A 20,760-nucleotide genomic window follows, 5' to 3' on the forward strand; every position below is an offset into this window, starting at 1 on the left:
AGTGGTATTCTTCTAGTTCTGATTAAACATTTTCCCTGTATGCATGAGAATGTTGCAGCTCAGGGTTGTGGTTAAGGCTCAACATGAACTTTTTCCCAAAGGCTTTCTGTAATGGTTGTCAGCAAAGCACTTGCATAGATTTCTTTTTTGCACTCAACATGTGATTTCATTGCTGTAGGGAACTCTCCGTGTGGAATTCCTGCTATCCATGAAGATCTACAACTACTTTGCAACCTGTTCTCTCAGAGAGTTTTGTAAGGGTAACAGAAGGTTAAGTGATTTGCCCAGTCACTTTACTACTATGCTTATGACTTGAACCTATGTCTTTCTGAAGTCAATGCCAGTTCAACCTCCACAGTGCCATGCCTCAACTTGGCACCCTGTCCCTCTTGCTTTAGCATATTCAAGGGTATTTGGGGTATTGAGGGAGGACTAGCACCTCTGGTGTGAGGGATACTGAGCCCTTTTCAGGGCTGGTCATCCACCTTTGGTACCCACCTGGCACTCAACTCTCGCCTGTGGCTCCAAGAAGCTATAGCATGCACAGCAGCTGCACCCTGGTAAAACCTTCTCAGCAGATGGGCAATACCAGGATGAAGGTAACTGACAGGCCTCAAATCTAGACCCCAAGCATGTGAAGACTTTCCCTGGTGGAATGGGTGGATGAGAACAATTTGTTCCAATGACCGTGAAGACAGCTGAAACAGGTACCGTGGAGCTCTTAGAACTTGGTCACACATCAAAGATTCTAAGGCTATCTACTGCATCCCAGGCCTTTGCCAGTTGTCTTGAATTTTTTTCCTGCCACTGGACTTCAGGAAGAGACAGCGAAGCTGACAACTTTGTGTAACTTTGCCTTGCTTAAATCTAATTCATGAGCAAATCAAGACATCACCCATGACGTCACTGATCCTTTTTGAAAATGAAGGACAAACAACAACAGGACATGCAAGTACCTGAGCTGGTATTTGAACACCAGTCCTCTAACGCTAAATCCAGTGCTTTTTCTACTACATCATATTACCCTCTCTCTCTAGTTGTGTTTGCTTCCATGCATCTGAGTTGGGATGCACAACAATTAGTTACCCCTGAGGGTACAGGAGACCAGCATTCTGAAAAATGCTTTCTGGTGATGAAAGTGGTCTCAAGACTTGGCTTAAGCATAAGTATCCATCTACTTAGAGTCTTGAAATCTTGGCCATCATATAATTTAAACTAATGTTTTCACTCTAAGAATCTATATCTTTTTAAAAATTATTTTCAATGTGGATTCATCCGATATCTTTGGAAAGAAATTTCATCAGATGCAAATTCTCAAAGGAGTCCTAATAAACTATAGTTTTACAATAAATTGAAGGTGGGGCAGCTCACCACACTTATCACAATGCCTTGAGCTTACTTCACACTTCTCAGTAAGTGCTTGTGGATTGATCTGAAATATTGATACATCAATGTAGCCGTTAAATATCCTGACATCTATCCTGTATAAAATCACTGTACTTTGTACTTTGGCACTTTTGATACTTTACTTCAGGACTTTGGTGGTCCTGTCCAAGATTTCATCTGCAAGGATGCCCTGTGGATTATAATCCCTCAGTGGATTCTCATCTCAAGCAGTTGTTATCTGTGTCTTTCTGTAAGTCTTTCATAGAGCATTTACCCAACTATCTGGAGGCATTTTTCTTGTTCCACTAATATCCTGGGGGTATCATTGTAGTAAATGAACTGTTCATCTTTTGTATCTCATTCTCAGTGAATGATCAAATAGCTTACCTTCTTTTCCAACATATGCAACCAGAAAAGGAACATAAATAACATGTATTAAACCAAAGATTTGTTGTCTGTTATAGGGTCCTCAAATGGGAATAATAGTAATAATAGTATCCTTTTAGAATCTATGATTCATTCAATACCACCAATAATGATGAAGATCAAACAATTTCTATACCTTAGTAGATGGTACTTGTGAGCTTCTGTGGTTGAAAAAAAAAATCACTACCTGGTAGCCAGAAATTAGTCATGTACCTCTCAGGCCTTAATTAGGCCCAGTCTTCATATAAGAGATATGCAGCATACCACTGGGCCTACATTTGAAATCTATCAAGATCAAAAAGATTCTATAAAATTTCTGTTCTATTTGGTTTGGTCTTTGAGAACACATAACAATTATCATAACAATATGAATAATAATCCTCTTCTCTGTTATAATAAACTCTTCCTTCTTTTTTCCAGATACAAAGCAGATCCAGCCTTCTCCTCCTTGGTCCTATGACCAGTCATACCAATACTTGGGATCTATTGCTTCTCCTTCTGTACACCCAGCCACACCTATTTCCCCTGGGCGAGCCAGTGGCATGACGTCTCTCTCAGCAGAGCTTTCCAGCCGACTTTCAAGTAAGTATTCAAAATTCATTGACAGCTCCAGCTGTAGTAGAAGATCTGGGAGGCAGAAGGGGTAGGAAAGATACTTTGAAAGAAAGAAAGGAGGGTAGAAAGATACTTTGAATTGAAAAACATACCATGTTCAGGACCTGAAGATAAATGGTGGCATGGTGAACATGAACATGGTGGCATGTTTTGCCACTAGAAATAATTGTATGAGCATAGATTCAGAGCTAGAAGAAAACTTGGAGAACTTCAGATCCAACTGCCACATTTTATAGATGAGATGGCTGAGGATCAACAAATCCAGGAACTGGCCCAAAGTCATCCAGCAGTAACTAGCAGAGTTGAGCTTTGGTGCCAGGTCCTCTTTAGTTCTCTTCTATTAAATTCAATTCCCTTGCCTTTGCACCATCCTCTTCTCTTCCCACACTAGGCTGGGTAGACTATGAGTCTGGCCTGGTTTGTTCACATGCATCCACATTTGGTTCTCCCTGAAATATAACTGCAATATTTTTACATACAGTGATGGACTTAGTTTGTGAAAGTTGAATTATTGCAGAGTCCAGTGGGCAACTAAAAAGTTTCTGAAATACAATGGCAAAACTTGTAAAGGTTGATGCTATCAACTCATTACAATAACAACGACAGCTGTATAGAGAATACTTTGCACTTTTCTTATAACCAGCAGCATAATATCAGCATTAGTATTCCCATTTCATTGATGACAAAACTGAGGTCCAGAGAAGTCTAAGGGACTTGACCACACACTTAATGTTGGAGCCAGCACTCAAAATCAGATATCTTGATTCTAATTCACTGTTCTTTCTGTTTTATCACATTGTTTATGAAATTTATTATCCCAATATTAAGATTACAAAAATAGCTTAGGTAAATTCATGGATGACATGAGGATGGGTAAGAATGGATTTATTGGCTATTAGAGCTGGAAGCAGCCTAAAAAAAGTCATGAATCTAAATTTCCTCATTTTACACAGGAGGAAACTGAGGACCAGAGAAGTAATTTGCCTGGGGTCACATATTAAAGTAGTGAGAGAGCAGGAATTAGAACCTATGTCATATGAAAGCCAACCCAGAGCTTCTCATGTTACCATCTCATGTTTTGGCAAGCTTCCCTAATTTTTTAGGGCATTATAAAAGAAGGTAGCCATATTCTTCTACAGCATGTCTTTTGCTAATACAATCAAAGGCAAAATGCTAGGCTAAGTAGACTATGAGTCTAGCCTAGTGTGTGATAGGAGTTAATTTTCATAAGACCAACATGCATTTGAAACGAGAGAAATACATAGCAAAAATGAAAACCATTAGAAATGAGCAGTGTATACATACACACACACACACACACACACACACACACACAGGGTCAAGAACATCAGATGCTTTTACTTATACTTCCCAATCCCTTTGTCATCCTCACAACAATTCTTATTGCCATGGGCATATTAAGTGTTAGTCCTTTAACCTGTGAACAGTTTGGCCTTCTGCTTCTTAACATCACCTTTCTCAATGGAAAGGGAAGTTGACATTGTGTGGTAAAATTAATTTGTTGAAAAGGAAAATTGTTCCCTTTGTTCTAGTTGACCATTTTTTAAAAATATTGTTTGGTGGAATTTGAGACAAGCCAAACCAAATAGCATATAGAAATTCATCGGTCTTGCTAATGGAAACTTGAATCATAAATTTTCGCAATTGGAAGGCACCTTAGAGGACATCTAATACATCTTTAAAAATGACAGAATCTCACCTTCAATATCCCTGACAAATTGTCATCCAGCCTAACATAAACACTTTCAACGATGGGGAGCTCTCTGTTTAATGAAGAAGACTCTTCCGTTGTGGGATAATTCGAATTGTGAAAATGTATCTCCCTTTCCCTTATACTCTTTGTTCCCAGTCCTTCTCTCTAGGACCACATAGGATGATAATAACACTGAGATGGGTCTATGATCCTATCAGTGAAGAAAACAGCCTCTCCATTCTTTACTATTTCTATCTTCATAAATCCTCCACAAAGTATTTAGATTTGTAGATCTGGGAAATGCTATAGAGGTAGTATTCTTAGGCTTCAGCAAAACATTTGACAAAGGACTTTTATTGACTTGATTAGTGGTTTTGGAACTGGTTAACTGACTGGATCCAAAAAGTGGTCATTAGTGGATCTAGGTCCACTTGGACGGACATCTCTACTAGAATGCCACAAGGATTTTCCCTTAACTTGTGCTGTTCAATGTTTTTATCAGTGAGCTAGAAAAAATACATAGAAGGCATGCCTGTCACATATGCAGATGACATGAGGCAAAAAAGAGAGGTGACACACTGTGTCACAAAGTCAGAATTCTAAAAAATTCCAACAGGATAAAATGATTGGATAAATTGGATAAGATAAAATTTGATAGGGATAAATATAGAGTAATAATAAACTTAAGACCAAAAAAGTTAGCTTTTCAAATACAGCATAGGGGAGGCACATAGCTAGTCAGTAGTTCCTGTAGAAAAGTATCTGATGTTTGAGTATACTGCAACCTCAATCTGAGTCAATAGTATGACATAAAAGCCAAAAAAAAAAAGTATTATTGTCTAACATTCTTGGTCCATGACCATCCTGTCTCCTTTTTTAGGCATATGTTTTTTATTATACCTTTGATGTTCCTTGTCTCCAAAGTCATTGTTGGTAATATGCTACAGCCTCCTTAAACCCACCATCCTTCTTTTCATTATCCTTTGTGTCACTGGCAATTAGGATTATGCCAAGATCATGTTGTTCCATGATTCACAACCATATGATAGCATTACCAGGAGAATATTGACATTAAAGAAATAGGCTTTCACTGACATATAGCAATTTCCTCACAAAAACCTTGTGAGGTGGGTAATACAAGTTATTATTATCCTTGTTTTATAAATGTGGAAAATTAGTGTCAGAGAGGCTTAGTGACTTTGCCATATTCATACCACCACTAAACATCAGAACCCACAGTTTTCCAACTGACCAGTCCTTCAGATTCACCACTCTAAACATTCCGAGTTCCTGCAATTGATTCTGCTATCGAGTAATTTCATGTCCCCTCACTCTTAGTTGGCCTCCTCTGGATGATCTTACATTTGTTGATGTTATGTTGCTGCTAAAATTTGATATCAGAATGGAGCCCAATAATCCGTATATGTACTGATAGAGCAGGGTACAGGGAGATTATCACTTCCTTTGTTCTGTTAAGACATGTCAGTTTTGTTGTCTTTCTCTTTAGCACTCATGATAGATTAGGAGCGTGGAAGAGAGCGGAGGATAAGATTCTTTCCTTGCTACATGCTTCAAATGAATGTCTTGTCATACTTTCTTTTATGGGTAACTGAGGCTCCTGATGATATACTTAAATCCTGACTGGGTTTTTGTCAAGGTTCTTGACAGTCCTTGGTAGAATTGCTGGCAAGTAAACCAGGGTTCAATGGTGGCACTAGCTGATGTGGTCTCTTTTCAGAAACTTTCTAGCATCTGCTTCTCCATTTTCATGAGTCTTGCTGTGTGGAGGTTTAAGGGTAGTGGTGTAGATGGTGTAATTTTTATCTTACTTGTTCTTATGGGTTTGTCCCTAAGGGACAAAGTTTGCTTTCAAAGGCCTGTGTGTCAGATTCCCCTGACTTGTCTTGGCATCTGAGCTATGTCCACTGGCTATATTCTGTGTCTGAATCATGTACTGTTTTTCTTGGACCCATTATGTTGTATAGCCTTAGCCTCCCTCTTCAATGGGAATTTCCTTACTATGTGGCTGTCCCTTGGTATTCATTATGCCAGCAGCTCTCTTGGCCAGGACATTTTTGTTGTTTTCAGTTCGTGTCAGGTAGGCGACTCGTTCTATCCTAAGACGAATCCTGGTTTAATTTCTGTACAACAAGGGGTTAATTAAGAACTTGTGTGGTTACCAACTTAGCAAAGGATCAATTAAGGACCATGGGGAAATGGTGACATAAATGAGGTGGGGGTGGGGGGAATTACCTGAAATTTCTACAGACAAAAATTCAGGTGCCATTTTATACTCTGTTCTTCAGGACAAAGAAGGAGCTACAGGCCTGCATTTGCTGATTGAAGGAAACAGAAATAGAGACTACTTTTAAACTTGGCAGAATGCCCCTTCCTAAGAAATCAAGCATATATAATGCAGGCCTGCAAAGTATTGTAATAAACTTAGGAATAGGAGGGGTCTAAGGTACATGAAAGAAAACTGTCTCAGCAGCCAACAAGCTTTGAGAACCTGACACTACATTGTCTGCTCTACCTTTTAATCCAGTCAAACTACTTTGTATTACCTTTACCTTCCCCACCTCCCTGAGTTTCCTTCTTTGCAGATGTGTGCAGGGAGTATATAAACACACACACACACACACACACACACACACACACACACACACACACACACACTTTCAAACAAATTATCCACTTTATCTGAAAGGAGTTGTCATCTCAATTTTTCTTCCTTTTTCCTTAAAAAAAAAAAGTGATGTGTAGCTGCCAAATGAAAGGACTATCAGCATGCATTAATCTGAGTCATGCAAAGGATCCTTTTAAGGAGGCCCATTATCAGCTCAGGTTGTTTAATCCTTTGGGGATGGTAGGAGGGGCAATAGAGTGGAGCTGCCTTCATCCGTGTCAAACTTCAGAAGGAAGAGTTGAGCTGTCATGGCAAATATTTAGCCCAGTGATCACTTGGGAATCATTTCCACCTCAAATGCCTAAACTCGCTAATCCTCAGACTTCCTACTTTTAAACCAGAACCACAGTGGGTGTCAGGGACCCCCACCCTCACCCCCACTGCTTATGTGTATTAAGGCTAGCCCAAAGGCAAGAATAGGTAAAGCATAGTCAATTGTGTGTTTGGGGTAGTTTTCTATTGTGAGACTAGGTATAAAAGGAAAACAAACATTTAAGATGGACAATTTGAATTGGGACATGTGGTTTTCTGAGCTGCTTCACTAGGGAAATATGAGTCCAGTGAACAACTGGGCTTGAGAAATAGTTCCTGGTAATGAGGAATAGCTAATATTTGGCAAAAGCATACTGGGTTTTGGAAAGCAACCAAGGAGGCACAGAAGATCTATTACTTTGTAGCCTTGCCACCTAATGTGAGTGCCTCACACATAGTAGGTACTTTAAAATGTTCCAATTGAATACAGTGAGGTCTGTTTTGCCCTGACAGTTAGAATTATAGCTTCATTCCATTTCTGGTGCCCCTGACAGCTCATTGCTGTCCCTGCCCCTTCTGGTGTCTGTAATTTTGTATTAGGTAGTTTCAACATAGTGGTTGGGCAAGGACTGACATCATACTTGCAGACATGGCAGTGAAACTAAATGACCTTTCCATTCATTTTTCCAGCAAATTCAACTTTCCTGGTTCAGGGCAGGTGAAGCAATCTTTAGAAATAAGTGAACTCATTTATTTGTAGCCTGAATATTGTACCAAATCAAACAAGTTGATTTCATTTGCTTAACTCTCTTCTTCTGATCCTGCCCTCTCACAAAAGTCTGGATGATATAGTGGGAACAATGATATAAGTTTTCTAGCTTGACTGAAAGCAAAGCAGCTTTGGGAGTTAGCAAAAGCAGATGTCATGATTCAAAGTCACAAGGAGAGAGCTCAAGTGTGGGGAACAGCTGTTCTTTAGAGCAAAGAGAAGCTTCAGGTTATGGGAAGAGCATGGAACTTAAAACCAGAAGGCCTAAGTCCAAGTTCTGTGACTTACTAGTTGTATATATTGAGATAAATCCCTTTGCCTCTCCAGGTGTTAGTTTCTCATCTGCAAAATGAAGGGAAATCATATTAGATGATATCTAACATCAGTTCCAACTGTGAGATTCTCTAATTCTGTCCTTTGGAAGACAAAGGAAAGATAATCTCCAACTACAACCAGCTTATAATATTTTCTCTGTCCTCATATCTGACTTGCTCTAATAAAATGAGACCCCCTGCTATTCCCAATGGTTTCTAGTGGAGTTGGGAGTTTGGTATGAACATTAGATGTTGCCATAAACTTTAATTTGCTTTGAGCAAACAAAATATCTTTTCACCATATTACAAAGGATCTGTAGTTTTGTCATCATGAGGAACTGCCCATGTAGGAATACCTTATACCAGTGGTGTCAAACTCAAATAGAAACTATATAAAGGATCTTTGCAAGCCTCCTATTGACTTAGAAAACACATGTTAATGTATTTCTCTTTTTATTAGCATATCAACATAGTCAAGTCAGATAGGAACTACACTTTAATCTAGTTTGGGCCACGCTTGGGAGTGTTATGGACCACATGCAGCCCACAACTCATGTATTTTGCACCTTTGCCATATATCAATGCAGCTCACCATCCATCTACGACTTAGAAGATTAAGTTCTAAATAGTTGCTTGAAGCACATAGGTATTAAGCGACTGTCCCTGGGTCACACAGCTGGCAAGTATTTGAGGTAGCATTTGAACTAACGTCTTCCTAAATTCAAGTCCAGTACTCCATCCACTATGCCACATTCCCCTCACCATAGTCATTCCAAATCCACAGATCAGTTCATTTCAAGAATGTGTTAGAGTAATTTCTGGCTGGAATAATAGGCTTAAAACATATGGATATTTGTCACCTATTACTATCTTCCAAATCTGAATAGACCACATTGAAACCTTCATCCTCAGAGCAGTATTCTGGTTCTGTAGTCTTTGTATTAACTCTCAAGCAAAATGACAGTGTCTACTGTCACAATCTGATGAGTCATAGAATTATTTTGTATGTATGAGAACTATCTAAAAAATGTGATTATTTATAACTGTAGTGATTATATTAAACTTATTTCCTGTTTTATTATCATCATCACTAATAATTAATACATAATTTAACTATCATGTCATGTAGTCTTACCCTATTCCCAGAAACTGTACACAGTATATTACACATTCCTCATCTCAAAATTGTCCGTACATCCCACAGGGGTTCTCATCTCTGACCCCAGCTCCTTCCACAAATGTGTGGGACAGCCTTTAGTTAAGAACAAAGAGAGCTACCTTGGGGATCACTAATATCTGTCAACAAAGCTGTAAATGCACAATTCAGGGAAAATGAGTTTACAACTAGAACTTATCCATCCCACATAAATTTTATGAGCATCTCATAATGTGAAAAAAAATTATTTAGATAAAACAAGGCCCATGTCAAAAAAAAAAAACTCCAAGCAAAATAGCTTCTGTAATTGTAAATTATGGAAGAATTGTATTAAAAATGGCCTTATCAGTTTTGGGGAAAAAATAGGATTGGAGTGGGGAGGAAGGGAGATGTACCTTAAGTAAACATATAAGTCCATGGGGCAGCCTGAAGTAACTTAACTTGGACCAAAATGAAAAACAGTATGACACTATTTCTATAAGTTACTAATGCTCATTGTTACTATATATATATATGTATATATATATATATATACATATATATATGTATATATATATGTATATATATATATATATATGTATTAATGACAGGGAGCATCCAATTAGAAAGGCAATATGATGTATTAGAAAAGGCATTGAACTAGACATAGGACACCTGTGTTCTAATTCTGGCTTTGTATGATTTGGGGCAAGTCAATTAACTTCTCTGGATCTCTACTTCCTCATCTATAAAATTGAGAGTTTTTGACTAGATAATCACTCTGGTTCCTTCCAGCAATACAATTCTATAAGTCTTACTCAGACTAATTAAGCAGGGAAGAATTGAGTGGGCTGGAAAAAATATCATAGGTTGATTTGTTATCATTAAGTTGTTTCAGGCTCTTTGTGACCTCTTTTGGGATTTTTTGGCAAAGATAATGGACTGGTTTTCCATTTCCTTTTCCAGCCCACTTTATAGATGAAGAACTGAGGCAAACAAGGTTAAGTGATTTGGCCAGGGTCACAAAGCTAGTAAGTGCCCGAGGCCGTATTTGAACTCATGAACTTCCAGATTCCAAGTCCAATGCTCTATTCACTGTGCCACCTAGCTGCTAATCAGTTAAGGCACTGGCAAAATACTAGTAATTATTTCCCCCATTTGTTTTTACTTAAAAGCATTGTTTAAATGTCTCAGTTATACCCTGAAAAACTGATTCCATCATTCAGCCTGTTTTCAGCTCCATCTTCTTTCCTTCCCACAGCTGCTTCTGACCTGACAGCATTCAGTGATCCTCGGCAATTCCCGACTCTTCCTTCCATTTCTGATGCTCGTATGCATTACCCAGGAGCCTTTACCTATACCCCAACTCCAGTCACTTCAGGAATAGGAATTGGTATGTCTGCCATGACCACTGCCACAAGATACCACACTTACTTACCCCCTCCATACCCCGGTTCTTCTCAGGCTCAAGGCAGCCCCTTTCAGACAAGTTCTCCATCTTACCATCTCTACTATGGAACGTCAGCAGGGTCCTATCAGTTCTCAATGATGTCTGGTGGAGACCGCTCGCCTCCACGTATCCTGCCTCCTTGCACTAATGCTTCCACCGGATCTACCCTCCTCAACCCCAATCTTCCCAACCAAAGTGATGTGGTTGAAGCTGAAGGCAGTCACAGCAACTCCCCAACCAACATGGGCACCACAGCAAGGCTGGAAGAAGCAGTGTGGCGGCCATATTGAATTTTACCTAGAGATGGGCCAGGACTGAATTTGCTTTGATCTACTCTTTCCCAAAGTTATTCCAAATGCCCTATGGGACTTGAAGGCTGTTTCACTCCTTTCAGAAGAAATTCCCTCTAGTGGCTAGGCCATCTGGCCACTGTGTCATTATTTCATCCAGGCAATGTGCAAAGAAGAACAATATTTTCCTTGAAATTGTCCCTTTTTCAGGAGATAAAGCCTTCTAGAACCAAAAGGACCCCAAATGGTTATACTCATTGGTCGTGAAGTAGGTCATTACTCTGATCTAGTTCCAGACCAATGGCCTCTTAAGCATCCACTGCTTCAGAGATCCGACAGTTCTCAAATGCTGTTTGACCCATCTCTGATTTTTATGCCCAACACAACCGTAGTATGTCCACTTCACCATATGGACCCATTAATAGTTGTATGGAAGTATAGGTAGATTCCCAGAGGGAAACTGTGAATGCTTCTGATTTAGCAATGCTGTGAATAAAAGAAAGGTTTTATATCCTTGACTTAGATTTTTAGCTAAGTTGTATATTCCAAAGTTTGGAATTTTGGTTTTGGGGAATGCAACTCATCCTTTTTTGCATCTAATTCATTTTTATTTCGTTTTTAGGCACCTTATAAATTGCAAAATGCATATTTGCATTTGGGTGGTTTTTTAATATATAAAATTGTGCTTGCTTCTTTCTTGCTTTGACAGTTGAAAGAATCAATCCCCTTTTCATTGAGGTTTTATTTAACTTTTCCTTTGAACTTGGGTGTAGTTGTTTTTAAAGTGACAGCTACAGCCTTGGGTCATTTTCAACTACTGTACTCCTATAGTGAGTTCCCAGGTATTTATGTATCTTGATGTCTAGACATTTACTTGTGTGTTGATACTTTTATTATTTAAATGTACTTATAGTAAGAGAGAAAACAATCAAGTACTGCATTTTTATTTTTTGGTAGCAACCAGAGTTAAATATATCACATGGAAAAAGGCTGAGGGGGAAAAGGATGGGTAATAGGATCACTTAGTAATCCAGAAATATTGTTTACATTTAGCTCCCTTTCATTTGAATCAACTACTTTGTAGCTAAAAACAACGTTTTAACTGGTTTTTCAAACACTGAAAGCCTCTTTAAGAATCAGGAACACAGAACTCTATTCAACAAAACATATCACATCTGTCTGCCTCTCTTCAAATAAGGAAAGCCAGTATGGCCTTTGTGTCTTCAGGTAGGCTCCACTGACTACAGAGAAAGTAACAACAGGCCTAGAAGTCTGTTTCTGACACCTGACAGATCACTGCACGATACCCAAGGTTCTGATTTTTTTCAGACACTCAATATTGAATATGTCAGAGTGGAACTAAGTTCTGAGCTGTAATTAAATGGGAACCTGTGGGTCTCAACTATTTTTTTTTAGCTAGTTAGGTCTAAGATCAGAAAAGCTTCTGAACCCAGAGCCCACAAAGTATTTTAGCCTATAGAAAATTTGTCTTTAAATTTAGCACTTATGCCCTGGCAGAAAATTTCTGATCATCACAAAAAATTGGGAGTGGAAAGGAACAGCTTTTATTTCCTTGAGTTTTCAGCAGGTGAAACCAGAGGCTGACATCTGAGTTGACAACTGGATGCACATCAATCACTATACATGCACACCAACATTATGTTTCAATGCAGCAACACTACGCATAGATGGAAACCAGTTCCATGCTCCTGCTGCAATCTCTCTCCTCTAACTCTCCTCTCTCTACCCTCAGCTGTGCTTCCACAAGGGGGGCCCCCTGAATTCTATGGGAGGACCCAGTACACCCATACAGCACTATGATATTAAGATTCCTGGTATTCCTGCCCATCCATAAAATTCAAACCGATTAGACATCACTCTACATTTTATAGCACTGTTTTTGTTTGAGAATTTAGTTGGAATGCAGTTGTGTGACTTGGTAAGTACAAACTGCTAATATTGGCATATGTCTGTTCAAAATTATCTGATTGTTATTTAATGTACTTCTTAAATTAGAAGAAACAATTGCAGGTCAACTCTGAAGAGTATTTGAAAACTCGACTTTGCATCACTGTTTGATGCTAAAAAAAAGAATTTTTTTAAGGTTTCAAATTAGAAAAGATCCTTGGCTGCAGGCAGCAAAACAGCTGGACTTATTTAAAAACAACTTGTTTTTGAGTTTTAGAAAAAAAAAATTTTTGCTTATTTGTTATACATGAATGCAGTAGCACTTTGGTATAAAAAATTAAAGATTAAACAATTTATGTTGTCAGTCAAACCATTTTCACCTAATGAAAGAGCTATGTCACATCTCAGAAAAACCCAGAATGTTGGTAATTTTTAATTTTTAGATTTAAAACTCTCTTTTCAGTTCAGTTTCATGTTTGATTGCATACTGTATTTGCTGGCAGCAAAAATGCCCACAAAGATAGCAAAATTTTTAATTTCCATTTTAAAAGAAACCTCAGCCCACATTCCCAAATTAAACAATTTTGTTTTCATAAGATTTTTGCCACATTGTCCCTCATGACCTTAAGTAGTGACTAACAAAAAGATGAAAAATTTCAATCTTTCCCACTAAGATTCTAACGCCTCTAGGTAATCCATCTTGAATTCAACCTAGTGTCCAACACAAGGAGATAAGTAAATATTCTCTCCAGTTAAGCTTTCATTTAAAAAAAAAGCAGGTATCTCTTATGTATCTGATTGGATCCCTAGTTATTAATCCTTTGAGTTGGTCATTGAGAATGTCGTTTCTGACATACAGAAACAAACAATATTTAGTTTTTTAAAAGTCAACTAAATCTTTGTTGTTCATTAGAAAGTAGTTTCACTCAGACCTCATAGCTATTTTTCTTAAGGAATTGCCTTAAACACCTTCAGAGATTACAAAAATGAGAACAAACTACAAGGTGTACTATTTCAGGCATATCATTTGAGGCCCCCTGAAACTGCCAATAATTGAATTTCATGATGTCAAAGGATTATGGATTTAGAGCTGGAAGGGACCTTACAAACCATTTAGTACAACACACTCATTTTTGCTGGTGAGGAAACTGAGACTCAGTGAGGACTTGCCCAAGGTGTCAGGAAGCATTTGGTGAATTGAAAAAGAAAATTAGGATAAGCCATTCTAGTGTATATTATTTATTGTCTCATGAATTCAACTTGCTCATATTTCTCAGTTCTTTCCTTTTCCTTAATTCTAAACAGTCTCATCTCCTCTGTGTGTGTGTGTGTGTGTATGTGTGTGTGTGTGTGTGTGTGTGTGTGTGTGTGTGTGTGTGTGTGCGGGCATGTGTGTCTCTATGTCTCTGTATACTTCTGTATGCATGTGTCTCTAGGTGTCTGTCTTTCTTTGTCTGTCTTTCTCCTCCTCCCCTCCCCCATCACTCTCCCTCTTCCCTCTCTCTGTCTCCTTAACTGTCAATTTCTCTGTCTCTGCCTCTCTTTCTCTGTCTCTCTCTGTGTCTCTGTCTCCATTTTGAAATGTCTCTCTGACTTTGTTTCTCAGTCTCTGTTTCTATCTCTGTCTCACTTTCGGTCTCTGTGTCTGTGTCTGTCTCTCTCCTCTCTCTCTCTCCCTCTCTCTCTCTCTCTCTCTCTCTCTCTCTCTCTCTCTCTCTCTCTCTCTCTCTCTCTCTCTCTCTCTCTGTCTTCCCCCAAGTCTATCAGATGATAAGCCCTTTCTTTAAATGCCAGATATGCTGAACATAAAACTCCTAGACTCTCTTCCTTTAACTCAAAGAATACAATGACTCAGCCTGTCTTCTGAATGTAAGGTTTCTTCCAGCAAAACAGAATTTGCCAGCCATTTTGGATCTGCTCTGCTATCCAAATGCAGAAACACTTAGAAACAGAAGCCTACAGTACAAATTAAAATCAGAGGGTAAATAGGCAGCATTTCTGCTGCTTGGGGTTTCTTTATAGATAAACAGAAATGCTCTGATTAGGAAGAAAATGAATGGTTTCACTCAAGCAACTTGTAATTTAGAAATGAGGATTTCTATCTTGAAATACCTGTTTTCTTGGGACATTCCGTCCTGTTTTTTCCATACCTGAAAGTTGGTTTGACAGTCTCAGAAAATGTAATTCATTTTTGCTCTCACAAGTATATGTATACATATGTATGCATACTCACACATAAATACACACACACAGCTGAATAAAAATATCCATTTGCTTATGAGTTGTTCATTTAACTGGGTCAGTATTGATGAGTCTGACTACTTGGATTTTTCTCCTTCCTGAAGAAGAGTTGCATTGACAGAATTAATTGTATTTATGTATGTAAATAGATTTTAAGCTTCATTGCAAAATATTTTTAGTGCCTGTAATAACTTTTCCCCCTTTTTGTGTTTTTAAGGAATTTATCCTTATGTTTGCTAAATACTGTAGAGAAACCTATTTTTTTCTACCCTGGTTATTTTAGACTTTAAAATGAGCTACTTTTTATTCAATTTTGTCGACAGTTAAGAGCATGGTTCCTATCAAAAAAAAAAACTGTTCACTCTTTGTTGTAGGGGAAATGAATGTGCAGAACAACTGTGGGTTATTTGTGGTATTCCAGATGTACAAAAAATTAATGTAAAAAATCAACTTCTCATATGAAGTGGCAGAGTAATCCATCTATTTGAAAAAATAGCAAGAGGAAAAGCAGCCTCCTTTGAACAATTCCTTCCTACAGCCAAAAGAAAAAAAAAGTGTATCTTCAGTTAGCAGTTATTGGGTATGTTTGTAAAGTGCACTGGATCATTCATGTGGGGAATCCTCTCCTCCTCCCCCCCTGTACTGATGTACTGGACATTATCTGAAGGGGAATTTTCCAGGTCTGGCATTTTGAGCCAGACAAGAAATGAAAGAATAGCTTCCATCCTCACCAAGGTGTTGCTTGATACCACAAAAGAGTAGGTATTTAATTGTACAGTCAGTGAAAGGCAGTACCCAGTGTAGTGCTACAGAAATAACGTCTGGCATATAGGGCAGCTGGACTGCAACTGTGGTTCTCATGGAGACTTAGTTTCTTTGTACCACACTTTCTTCTGTAAATTCAATATTATAACCAGTGTGAATGGCAAATAAACAGTTTGACAAGTACATACCCGTATCCGGCTGATTTCTTCTTCATATAAAGGATTGTTTATGTGTTTGTCTTTGAAGAACAAATAACTAGATCTTGAACTTGTCCATGAGAATGACATCTAAAACATAGCCTTCTGGATTGATTGGGCTGAAGGCTTGTCTCTGCATTCTTGCTTTCCAGGGCTCCCTCTTCAATATGTGCATGTGTGCTTATAATGGTACAGAGCTTAAAATAGGCCTACATCCCTGGCATTGATTCACTCATATTTTCTCATTTCAATATAAAAAAAGAAAAGAGAGTATTTTTATTCTGGAACCAATCAATGTCATCAGCATCCCTTTCTATAAATCACAGCCCAGCATGTCTGGTGGGATTTGAAAGTTTGTAGCAGATATTTTCTCCACCTTGCAAAGTTCCGTTAGTAGCGGAAATCCTAAGTACTCTCTGTTCCTCCCAGGTACCTTTCTTTTAAAAATAAATAAATGCTTTATTGATTGTTTTTATGCTGCTTTCATTTCCCAATGACTCCTCTCTTCCCTCACCATAGATCTTATACCAGTTACCTTTCAACAAAGAGTAATAATCATTTCCAGTATCACTTGTCCTCTAATTCATTTCAGTCTGATTTCCTCCACATAGAGCTTTTATATTTAATTGTGTGTATAGTAACTCTAAAGAATCCATGATCTACAGGAGGCTAGAAGGCCCAGAGGGAAAGGATCCAACCGGCAAAGAAGAGCAGAAAAAATTTGCAATAGGGTGGGGTTATGCCTATAATAATCATAGGTAGGCCATTACCCGGATACTCATGGCCTGTAAGACAGTCACTCTGGGAGAAACATGAGCTTTTTCTGCTATTTGATGACTACAATGTTTTACTGAGTTAAATAGAGACTAGTGTTCTGAGATGATTACTTATCACAACTTCCAGAATGCCCAAAGCACATACCCTGAACTAGCTTTTTGAGTCATGACCCCACTGGCTTGGTCAAGGAAGATACTGGCAACTGTTTTTGCAATGTATCAAATAAGTTCATAGTAGAACGACTGATAGTGAAATTGTAGGATCACAGATTTAAATCAGAAAGGATCTTTAGATCCCCACCCATCTATACCAGCTCCCTTATTTTACCCTTCCTGATAGACAAGTGTTGGACTAGAGTTCCAGAATGAGAAAGACATTTTCAGGCATGACAAATGTATGGATTTGTTTTGTTTTACTTATTGTGTTATATGTATACATACATGCACACAGTTATATATGGGAGGGCCTTTATTTTGGGGGCCAGAAGTTGTGGAGTGGAGAGTGAGAGACAGAGACAGAGAGAAAGACAGAGAGGAGGGAGGAAAGAAGGAAGGGAGAAGGAAGGAAAGAAGGGATCTTTAAATGAAAATTTTCGGGAATATTATAACCAAATTCCAGAGCTCCCAGGTTAAAAAAAAAATATTGCAAGCAGCCAGAAACAAACAATTCAAATATCATGGAGCGATAGCCAGGATAACACAAGATTTAGCTGTTTCTGAATTAAAGGACTAGAGAGCTTGGAACATAATATTCCAGAGGGCAAAGGAGCTAGGCTTGCGACCACCAATCACTACCCAGAAAATCTAAGTATAATCCTTTAGAAGAAAAAAGAGATATTTAATGAAATTGAGGACTTTCAAGCATTCCTGATGAAAAGACCAGAGCTGAATAGAAAATTTCACTTTCAAATACAAGACTCAAGAGAAGGTAAACAGAAAAAATAAACCATAAGGGATTCAATAAGGTTGAACTGTTTATATTCCTGCATGGGAAGATGTTATTTGTAACTCATAAGAACTTTATCATTATTGGGGCAGCTAGGAGTATACATAGATAGAGGGCACAAGTGTGAGTTGAATATGATGGAATAACATCTAAAAAATAAAATTAAGGGGTGAAAAAAAGGAATAAACTAGGAGAAGGTGTAAGAGAGAGGTAGAATGGGGTAAATTATCTCACATAAAAGAGGCATGAAAGAGCTTTTACAATGGAGGTCAAGATGGGAGAGGTGTGTGGGGCCCTGCTTAGACCTCACTCTCAGCAGAATTGGCTCAAAGAAAGAATAACAAACACACTCATTTGAGTGTAGAAATCTATCTTACCCTATAGGAAAGGAGGAGGGGAAGGGAATAAGAGAAGAGGGAAGTGATAAAAGGGAGGGCAGATTGAGAGAGGCAATAATCAGAAACAAAATACTTTTGAGGATGGATAGAGTGAAAGGAGAGAATAGGATAAATGGGGGAAATGGGAAAGAGGGAAATATACAGTTAAAACAAATATAAAGCAAATTTCTCTGATAAAGGTCCTATTTCTCAAATATAGAGAGAACTGAGTCAAATTTATAAGAATATAAGTCATTCCTCAATTGATAAATGGTCAAAGGATATGAACAGGCAGTTTCCAGAAGAAGAAATCAAAGCTATCTACAGTCATAAGGAAAAATGTTCTGAATCACTATTGATTAGATGAAAATCAAAACAACTCTGAGGTACCACCCAATACCTGTTAGATTGGCTAATATGACATGTGTCTCCCTCAGTTTCCTAATCTGTAAAATAAGGATGATACTACCCCCAGAGTTTTTGTGAAGATCAAATGAGATCATATATGTAAAGTATGTAAAATATATGCACAGTGCCTGGCATATAGTAGGCACTAAACAAATGCTTATTTCCTTCCTTCCTTTCTTCTTTCCCACTGCCCTACATCACAGGAACTGCTATATGGAAAATGCTGTGAAAATGTGAGTTATTATTAGTATTGTTATTATTAGAGTAGAAATGCCTGGGATTGAATTTCAACTCCAACACTTATTAGTTGAACAATCCTGAGTAGGCCATTTTTTCCCTTTCTGAGTCTTAGGTTCTTTACCTACAATACTGAGATAATAAAATTTCCACTAACAACCTTATGGAGAAAGTGCTTGACAAGCCTTAAAGATGCTATCTAGATGTATGTGATGTCAATAGTTTTGACTAATATTTATTCAAAGCAACCAGAGATACACAAAGAAGAATAAGATACTGTTCCTACCCCAATGGATTTTGCAATTTAGTGAGGGTGGGGTAGGGTTGAGACATAAATGTACAAAAATAACTATTGGTGTTGTTTGTCCTTCATGTTTGAAGAGGACCAAAATGACATCACAATATCAGGGTCAACGTACAGTATGTCCGGCTGTGGCTGATCAGACCAGTATGAATTCAGAAGGCTCTACCACAGTCCATATGAACATTTGGAGTGGAGATATCTCTAAATTTACACATCTCATGTTTCTTTTGAGCTACTACAATTCTGCTTTGCCCATGGGGCATGGACAGTGGACAATCCTATGCCAATGTCTCCCACATGTCACAATCAATTCCAAAGTTTTTAGAGAAACCTTGAGAGTGTCCTTGTATTGCTTCTTCTGACACCATGCAAGCACCTGCCATTTGAGAGTTCTGTAAAATATTCTTTTAGGAAAATGTACATTTGATGTGTGAACAATGTGGCCAGCCCATAGGAGTCCAGTTCTCTGCAGGAGAGTTTGAAAGTTTGTAATTCAGCTCAACAAAGGACCTCAGTGTCCTTATCTTATCAGGTGATCCTCAGAATCTTCCTAAGACAATTCAAATGGAAGCCATGGCATTTTCTGGCATGGTGGCAGTATACTATCCGGGTTTTGCAGGCACACAACAATGAGGTCAGCACAATGGCTCTGTAGAGCTTCAGTTTGGTAGGCAGCCTGATACCTCTCCTCTATCACACATTCTTCCATAGGCTCCCAAATATTGAGCTAGCTCTGGCAATGTGTGCATCAACTGCATCATCTATGTGTACATCCTTGGAAAGTATATTGCCAAGGTAAGTGAGCTTACCCACATCATTGAAAATTTTTCTTTCTGATATAACCAATAGTTCCACATATGGATGGTGTGGTGCTACTGGTGGAGAACCTCTGTTTTCTTGGTGTTCATTATTAGGCCAAAATTAGCACAAGTGGCAGAGAATTGATCTATATTTTGTTGCATCTCAGCCTCAGAGGCTGCACTGGTGCACAATCATCTGCAAACAAAAAGTCACACATGAATTATCCCTCCATGTTAGTCTTGGCTTGTAGTCTTTTCAAGTTAAATAATTGACAGTCAGTGCAGTAGTTGACCTTGATGCCATTTTCATCCTCATTGAAGGTATCTGACAATATTGCTGAAAACATCATGCTAAAAAGCAAGCACACAGCCCTGCTTCACTCCATTAGTGACTGGGAAAGCATGAGAGCATTATCCATCGTCCAGAACCTGGGCAAGCATGTCATCATAAAACCAGTATATAATACTGATGAACTTCTCCAGGCAGCCAAATGTTGCCATGATCTTCCACAGGCCCTTATGACTGACAGTATCAAAGGTCTTGGTCCAATTGACCTATACACATAGGCTTTTGTTCTGCTCCTAGAATTTCTCCTGGAGTTGTCAGGCAACAAACACCATGCAAAACATTCCTAGGCCTTTTCTGAAGCCACACTGGATTTTCAGTAGATGACTATCTTCCAGGTGAAGGTCAGCCAATTAAGAGGACTCTGGCAAGAATCTTGCAAGCCATGACTAAGAGAGATATCTCCCTGCAGTTATCA

The 20,760-nt window shown here is 38.4% G+C and overlaps 1 protein-coding gene across 3 annotated transcripts in view; it reads left to right on the top strand.

The window, feature by feature from the left end:
* The window catches only part of RUNX1 (RUNX family transcription factor 1), a 339,165-nt gene extending 323,029 nt beyond the window's left edge, over positions 1-16,136 (top strand). For all 3 annotated transcript variants that reach the window (XM_020995861.2, XM_020995862.2, XM_020995864.2), the window contains 2 exons: positions 2,233-2,394; positions 10,559-16,136. In XM_020995861.2, coding sequence (XP_020851520.1) covers positions 2,233-2,394; positions 10,559-11,037 — 641 coding nt within the window. In that variant the 3' untranslated portion in view covers positions 11,038-16,136. The remainder of the gene's footprint in view (positions 1-2,232; positions 2,395-10,558) is intronic.
* Positions 16,137-20,760: the final 4,624 nt, after the last annotated feature.

The sequence above is a fragment of the Phascolarctos cinereus genome, unplaced genomic scaffold (genome assembly GCF_003287225.1).
Source record: "Phascolarctos cinereus isolate Bilbo 61053 unplaced genomic scaffold, phaCin_HiC Scaffold_726;HRSCAF=1367, whole genome shotgun sequence".
Taxonomy (NCBI): Eukaryota; Metazoa; Chordata; class Mammalia; order Diprotodontia; family Phascolarctidae; genus Phascolarctos; species Phascolarctos cinereus.